This window comes from Xiphophorus maculatus, chromosome 2, assembly GCF_002775205.1.
Source record: "Xiphophorus maculatus strain JP 163 A chromosome 2, X_maculatus-5.0-male, whole genome shotgun sequence".
Classification (NCBI taxonomy): Eukaryota; Metazoa; Chordata; class Actinopteri; order Cyprinodontiformes; family Poeciliidae; genus Xiphophorus; species Xiphophorus maculatus.
The window spans coordinates 12153241-12161260 of record NC_036444.1 but is presented as its reverse complement, the minus strand read 5'-3'; the positions used below and the strand labels follow the sequence as shown (position 1 = coordinate 12161260).

Genomic DNA, 8020 nt, shown 5'->3' with positions numbered 1-8020 from the left:
TCCTGCTGTTTCTGTGACGGTGGGCTGGCTATGAGTGCTCGCGTGGCTTTCCATCTCTCCCTCGCAAACTCTGCTTTGTACCTCTATCTTTCTTTTGCTCTTAATCTATCAGGGATTCTTTCTCTCCTTTTCTTTTAAGCTCCACATGCACTCTCTCTCTCTGTGCTACTCCCGACTACTGCAGCAGTCCACCAGCCAGCGTCAAGTCTGACAGCCACACACATGGCTAACAGCCACAACTTACTACCTCAGCCCCGGAGAAAGAAATAACAAAAACGCCAGGAGAAGGACACTGCAGAAGACAGCCCATGGGACAAAACAAAAAGCGAAGAAGAGAATTCCCAACATTTTTCCTTGTTTATGGATACAGACACGGAACCCACTTCCACTGTTGTCCTCCCAGCGTCATCTTTTCGCTTCTCTCTTGTTGCAGGAGAGGACAAGAGTACTCTCTCTCTTTTTCCCTCTCTCTTCCGTCAGCCTTTTGCAAAGCTCCGACAGTGCAGCGTATCCCTCCCCCCCGCCCCCCCAACCCTCCACACACCGCCACCATCTCTCCCACCACCCTCTACCCCCTTCCCCCCAGGAGGAATAGACGGATTACTGCTAACTGTGCACTCGGCAGCATGCAGCTGCTCTGACCGGGGCCAGCCCAATGTTGGGAGGAAGCAAGAGGAAAGCAGAGGATGAGCGAAAAGGGTGATGACTGTGCCGGGAGTTCTTTAGTCTTTTTTTGTCTCCCACTCTCTGTCACAACAGGGCTAATCAGCGACCGACAAGCCCTTGGCAAAGTCACAGTAAGGGAGGTCTCTCACCCAAACAGGCAACCAACCAACGAGCCAACACATGTACCAGGAGATGACAGAGAGGGGGATTTTTTTCTTTAATTTCAGTTAGTCCCATCTTTTCTGCTCCTCTGTGGCAATCAGCTACGTAATGGATCATTGTGATTTATCCATGGTGGAGCAGCATTTTGGAATCTGCAGCCTGGCAGGAGGGGACTCAGTGGAGGAAAAAAGGATCTAAGCACCTGCTAAGATTTCATGGCCTTACCTTTTGCTCTCAGTGTTTTCTTAGCTGGTTTTTGTTTTTAAATTTAAGAAGACATTTTATATCCTTGGCTAAAAAATAGAGTTGCATGACTTTTTCAAAAGACGGGGACATGAGAATTTATCTTATGTCATTTGATGGAAAGGATTTCTCAGTTAATATGACTCATGGCTGTTGCTTTTAACTTTTGGGAAAATGGAGCACCTTTAAACTAATGAGGTAAGTTAGTAATGTTGTTGCTCAGCCTTTTTGTTTCATTCCTGATCTGCTTTTCCTCAGCTGCTTTTCTTACAATAACCTTTCTCATTCTTTCTCTGCCTGTTTCCCCCTTCATTCCTTCACACAAAAATGTTGATGCAGCATCTTCCTGCACTGTCGATGGGACTTGGGAGCCTTGAGCTGCTCCAGCCAGGCTAGGGTGGTCTGTCCTTCGGTGTGTCCCGTCTCCCCCCACCATGCAGAATAATGAGCCCTCCACACCATGAGTCCGTTGGCCCAGGTTAATGTGCAGTCTACCTGGAACACAGCCCTGCTAGCCGTGGTTTCCCTCATGGTGCCTGCTCTTAGTATGTGCCAGTCCACAGGGCCGGAGTTGGGCTCAACAATTCCACAGAACTGTCCAGGTGTTTGTTCCTGCACTAACCAGCTCAGCAAGGTGGTGTGCACCCGCAGAGGCCTGATCAGGGTTCCTCCGAACATCCCAGCCAACACCAGGTACCTGAACCTGATGGAGAACAGCATAGAGACCATACAAGCAGATACCTTCAGACATTTGCATCATCTGGAGGTGTTGCAATTGGGCAGAAATGCAATCAGGCAGATTGAAGTTGGGGCTTTTAATGGTTTGACTAGCCTCAATACCCTGGAGTTGTTTGACAACAGACTAACAGTCATACCAAGTGGAGCTTTTGAGTATCTTTCAAAATTGAGAGAGCTGTGGCTCAGAAATAATCCAATTGAGAGCATTCCCTCTTATGCCTTTAACCGAGTTCCCTCACTCATGAGACTAGACCTGGGAGAGTTGAGGAAGTTGGAGTACATCTCTGAAGGGGCTTTTGAGGGCCTTCATAACCTCAAGTACCTGAATTTAGGGATGTGCAGTTTAAGGGAGTTTCCAAATTTGTCACCTCTCTTGGGACTGGAGGAGTTGGAGATTTCTGAAAACGTTTTCCCAGAGCTAAAGCCCGGGGCCTTCCGTGGGCTGAAGAATTTGCGTAAACTTTGGATTATGAACTCTGCCATTACCATCATTGAGAGGAATGCATTTGATGACATCACTGCTTTGGTGGAGTTGAATCTAGCCCATAATAATTTATCATCCCTTCCCCATAACCTGTTCACCCCTCTACAGTACCTGGTGGAGCTACATCTACACCATAACCCTTGGCGCTGTGATTGTGATGTAGTTTGGCTTTCCTGGTGGCTCAGAGAAAATATTCCCACAAATTCGACCTGTTGTGGACGCTGCCACACTCCAGTCCAGATGAGAGGAAGATACTTAGTGGAAGTTGATCAAACAACGTTTCAGTGTTCAGCACCAGTCATACTCGATGCTCCAAGAGATCTGAACATTTCTGCTGCAAGAGTGGCGGAAATGAAGTGTCGTACAGCAGCAATGAGCTCGGTCCGATGGCTTCTCCCCAATGGGACTGTGTTAACCCATAGCTCAGCTCATCCAAGGATATCTGTTCTCAATGATGGGACACTCAACTTTTCCAATGTTCTCCCTTCAGACACAGGAGTCTACACTTGCATGGTGAGCAACATGGCAGGCAATTCCAATGCTTCTGCCTATCTCAATGTCAGCAATGCTGAACTTAACACTTCTAACCTATCCTACTTTACAACTGTCACAGTGGAAGTGTTAGAGCCCACAGTGGAGGAGACCCCTAAGCCCAAGCCCACTTTACCTGCTTCACCCTCTGTTTTTCAACCTGTGTTCATCTCCACACCAACTGTGCTGTTCCAAAATACTCAAACTCCAAGGCAGGTATCAATTCCTACAGCCAGAGTACCTAGTGGGCCACCTGCCAGTCTGGATGAGATGATGAAAACCACAAAAATCATCATTGGCTGCTTTGTAGCTGTTACATTGCTGGCAGCCGCCATGTTGATAGCATTCTATAAACTGCGAAAGAGGCATCAGCAGAGAAGTACTGTGGCTGCAGCCAGGACAATAGAAATCATACAAATGGAGGAAGAGGTTCCACCTGTTCCACCACCTACATCCGGATCCAGCGGCTCTGACGAAACAGGTTTGGTACTGCCAACATTAGTGGAACACAACAGCAACACATTTAAACCTGGATATGTGTCATCTTCCTCTTCATCCCGTCAAGGGAGCTATGGGGCTCACTGGACCCAGAACAACTCTCTCCATCGCTCAGTCAGACAGCACCACAGCCACATCAGTATCATTGCTGATCCCTATGTCATAATGACCTCTCACGGCAAAGAGAAAGTTCAAGAGACCCAAATCTGAATTACACTCTCTGTGGATCTATTTATGACTCGGTCCAAACCTCTGTGGTCAAATCTGCTCACCAGTCCAGGCAATATAATGCACAAAGAGCAAAATGTTAACTTTCTTTTGTACAGAAGTGCAAAACAGACTTTTTTTTCTTGTATATGCCTATACATAAATATATAAATATGAAAAATATATATGACTGAAACTCCAGCCAGACATTGGTTAAAAAAGCAGAATATATCGAGAAAGAAAGTAATTTGAAACTATTTTCTAATATCTGATGACTTCTATTTAAAAAAAACATAAAATAATTTGCTTTTCTGACTGAAAGTAGAGAGTGGTACTGTCTAATGTAAGCAAAGAGGCATTTAGTTTTTTCACCCCATTTAGGGAAAAGTAAAACTCTTCATAAAGGCACCAGTTTGTAATTGCAATTCAACATGCAAACTCCTGTTTTTACTGTGCCAAATATAATATGCAATAAAACGGAATTCCCTAACTAAGGAACAAAAAAAACATTAGTAAAGTAATGATAGACATAAACATTTGTCCTATAGCAGCAAAATAGCCAGGATAAATTGTGCTGTTTGGTAGCTATCAGCCAAATGCTTTTGGACTGCAGTGAATTTCTGCAGCTAAGAATTAACTCTGTGTTTGCTGGCGCAATGTTGTATTTCTTTAGAGAGTGCCAGTGCTTTTTTTGTAGCGCATCTGAACATGTTTATTTAATGTGTACATGATTCTCCACTGGTTCAACTGGCAAAGGTGATATGCAGTCTAATAACAACTGTTGCTAAAATGTTATTTTCTGTCATTGGTTGCATTTTGAATTCTCCCGTTAGGTTTTTGACATGCTTCTTAATGGCTTGTGTAGTGTTTAGGGCTAATTTAGTAATGCATTACAGCAGTTGCCTGACTCGTCTTTGCAAGGGCTCATTCCAATGCTAATTTTTCAAAAGAAAAGACATGTGCATTAAAATGGGGCTTTGCTGATGATTCTACTTTTGGAATTACAAAACACAGAGTATTGAAGTCAAACAAATGAATGCCTGACACTGGAGCTTTCCCTTGGACTAAACTAATAAATTATTTTACTTTAGTTTTACCTTTTATTTTTAGCAACACTATTTTTATGGAGCAACAAAGGAGGCAATGGAGGTACTAAAAAACATCATTTGGTTTGTATTTCTCCAATCTGAAAGACTTTCATCTGATGTTTTTTTTTTCCTTCTGTCAGTATCTTTATATTTGTGTAGGTTGTTTAGTCTTAAAGGCTGAAGGCAGTAATGTAAATGGTAACTTACCCCACACCCTTATCGTATGGTCCTATGCATTTACTTCGTGTCTGCATGAATGGGTCTTTAAGTAATTGGTGTACAATGCTGCATTATACCCCACAGTGGGGCTCTATGCAGGTCAGATAAGCTGTTGGTCTTTGATGCCTCAGCTTAGTTCTTAACATTGATTTCTCAGTGACTGTGAAGGGGAAAAATACATGTCTGACACAGTCATACACAGATTGTGCATTCCTTTTCTTACATTCTCATACTCAGACCTAATTATGTTCTGAATCTGATGTTAATTGAGAAAAGAAAAAAAAATTATGTTGTGCTGTTAACATGAAAAAAATGGAAATAATATAAATTGCAGTGCAAGGCAACTTAAGCAATTTGCAGTGACACCTAATAAGAAAGCAATTTGTTTTAAATTCTAGCTTTTTTTTTTCATCAGATGCTGTTTGTGTCAGTGAAATTCTGAGCAATGATCTTGATGTCATGCAGCTACAAAGCCAGCTACCATAACTGTGGCTTCTTTCTGTGATCACTTAAATGCCTCTTTTATGATGTTAAATCGTTGCCATTTCTACAGTCACTCAGCAGTTTTCCATATATTGTAATGATTTGACACATGCTGTTCAAAAGTGTAGGTTAATGGTCATTTCAGTGCAATTTTTCTAATGCTGCAGAAACTTGATATAAAGAGGAAATTAAAATATGACATGTGAAAATAATAAAGCATTGTGAATCGAAAGCACCACCAATATTTCACTTAAATTCTCAGCACTGCACATGACTATTATCGTACATCATGCAGAATTGTTGTCACCCCTAACAAATATTTGGGAAAAGCATTTTTAAAACGTCTTTTTTTCTGTAATGATCTGAAATTTAATTTAAACAAAAGTAACATTTAATTTGAATACACTCATGTAGTGACAAAAACATCTTAAAAAATAATTGTTTTAGACAAACTCACTCATTGCGCCATCATTTGTACCCCTAATGTTCATGGAAGAAAGATGATTTGTGTCTGAAGTATTTCTGGCTTGATTTGACCAAATGTTATAGATATGGATTTTTCCTGCCAAAAGATCATATTGTAGCCAATTTTCAGTTTTCTGGTAGAATCTGCTTCATTTATATTTAACATTTAAATCTGAAAATTGTTTTAAAGAGAAACGAGTCCACAGGATCACAGATCATCTGCTTAACCCTGGTCATAATGTGCTTTTTTTACACATTCGTATTTTGTTTCATATTTGGAGTGTACCAAGATACCACAACAGGAGATCTTGTGAAATAAAAAAAACCATAATATTTTTCCTGAAAGTGAAGTCGTTCTTGTGAAGCGCTGCCCGGGTATGTGATGTCAGACTGGAGTGTTAGCTCTGAATATGAAGGTTGGTGTCTCTCGCCTGACCACTTGTTACAGCTAAGTTTGAGATTTTTATTTTGAAATAATAAAATAGCGTTGACAGAGTCTGCTCATAAACTGCCAATCACGCTTGGAGTGTTGGTGAATTCCTAAATGTAATTAAATTATTTTTCCAGAAGCATTTTGGGTAACCAGAGAATAAAAAATTAGACTAACAGGCAAGATGTGTATGATTTGTATGTACCACAGGGACACTGCAACTGCTTTACTATTATCCCAGTAACAATGCACATATCTTTGTGGGTCAGCTTACACTTACTTTTTAGACGTGTCAAATAAAGATGCAAATACAAACTAGCAAACTTGTTTAGGTTTAGTTAATGGCATCACGGATGCTAAGTCATTACATTTGCATATCTTCTTTCCAGAATGCAAAACATACATTGCGCTTTCTGGTAATCAGAAAGCGCAATGCATGCTTTGCATATTCATGAAGGTGGACACACTAGATTAATTGTACCTGAGATTCTCCTCATTTTGCAATTCTGTTTGTATGTTGTTTGTAGATCAGGTTTGGACATAATACCAAGTTTGTACGTTTTTTTTTTTTTACACCCACAAACCATTTAAATAATCAGACTCCTAGACTAATCAAATGTGAACTTGACAATTCTATTTATAACTGACTCCTTCAAACAAATTGGTAATTAGAAAACCCTCATTTTATTTGTGAGAACACCAAAAGGAAAAGAAATTGTAAAGACTTTTGCTATTAGACTCACTTTAAAATGATACAGGCATAAAAACTGACAAATGCATTTGCCAAATCTTGACTTGTGGACAAATCTGGACAATCTGTGATTTGATTTGTGGGCCTTTTCTATCTTCATGAATATAAAAAGAGGATTCTTAGGTCTTCCCCAAAATATTGTTAAAATTGAGTCAATTCCTTTTTTGTCATTGTACACTATACAACAAAATTACATTTTTATGGTGGAGCGTTTAAAAAAATGATATGAAAAAATCTCTGGAAAAATGTGTTGGCATGCAAATTCAATCTGATGGTTGCGATACAGATTTAGTTACCTCAAGATGTCACTCTGTTCCACAGTTCTCTCAAAAAGTGATTTTATTTTCACAGTTTTGGGTGGCAAGAGAAAATTGACCTTTGTGTCATGTTGTATTTATACCCCATGGAAACAGAAGTGTAAGCTGCTACTTAAGAGTTCCTATCTCATTAACTTAAAAAAACCTGAAGCATAAAGTAAGAAAGATGTTAACATTTCATCTATTTCCAAGGCATTGCTACAGGTAACAATACCTACTGAAATTATAAATGACACTCAATTTTGGGTTTTTATTATCTTTAAGTTATATTCATTAAAGTTACAAGAAATAAAGTTGTGAAATATTCCACTATCCGTGATGAATCTATATAACAAAAAAAATTCACTTCTGACTAAAATATAAAATTTTAATATTATTACATGTTTTAGCTAGACAGATATAGGTGAGGCATCTAACCCCACAATGCCAATGCCACCAGTTCATGAATGTACTTAAGTTAAAGATTGAAATGTTATAAATTTTCCTGTGTTATTACTACTACGATAACATACAATTTTTTAAGACTTTTTATTTAGTTACATGGACTGGCAACAAATGTAAATGTGCCCCTCTGTATACAACTTGTGTTTTGATTTTAAAAAATATTTTATACTGCTGGTACAGCAGAACAACCAAAAGGAGATGTGTTTTGCACATATGTTCAAAACAAATAAACTATTGGCAAGCGATTTTCAAGCTTTGCTTTGGTCTAAATAGAAGGAAAAAATGAGCTCGTGT

General features: G+C 39.7%; 1 protein-coding gene across 1 annotated transcript; it reads left to right on the top strand.

Moving 5' to 3' along the window:
• Nucleotides 1–532: 532 nt before the first annotated feature.
• Nucleotides 533–6117, top strand: LOC102238301 (leucine-rich repeat-containing protein 4-like). The gene is made up of 2 exons (XM_005802015.2): nt 533–1269; nt 1411–6117. Exon 2 carries the CDS (start codon nt 1532–1534, stop codon nt 3530–3532), a length of 2001 nt encoding a protein of 666 aa, XP_005802072.1. The 5' UTR covers nt 533–1269; nt 1411–1531; the 3' UTR covers nt 3533–6117.
• The last annotated feature ends 1903 nt before the right edge of the window (nt 6118–8020 follow it).

Coding starts and splice junctions, on each gene's coding strand:
- LOC102238301 (XM_005802015.2), top strand. CDS start 1,532: ATGAGTCCGTTGGCCCAGGTTAATGTGCAGTCTACCTGGAACACAGCC.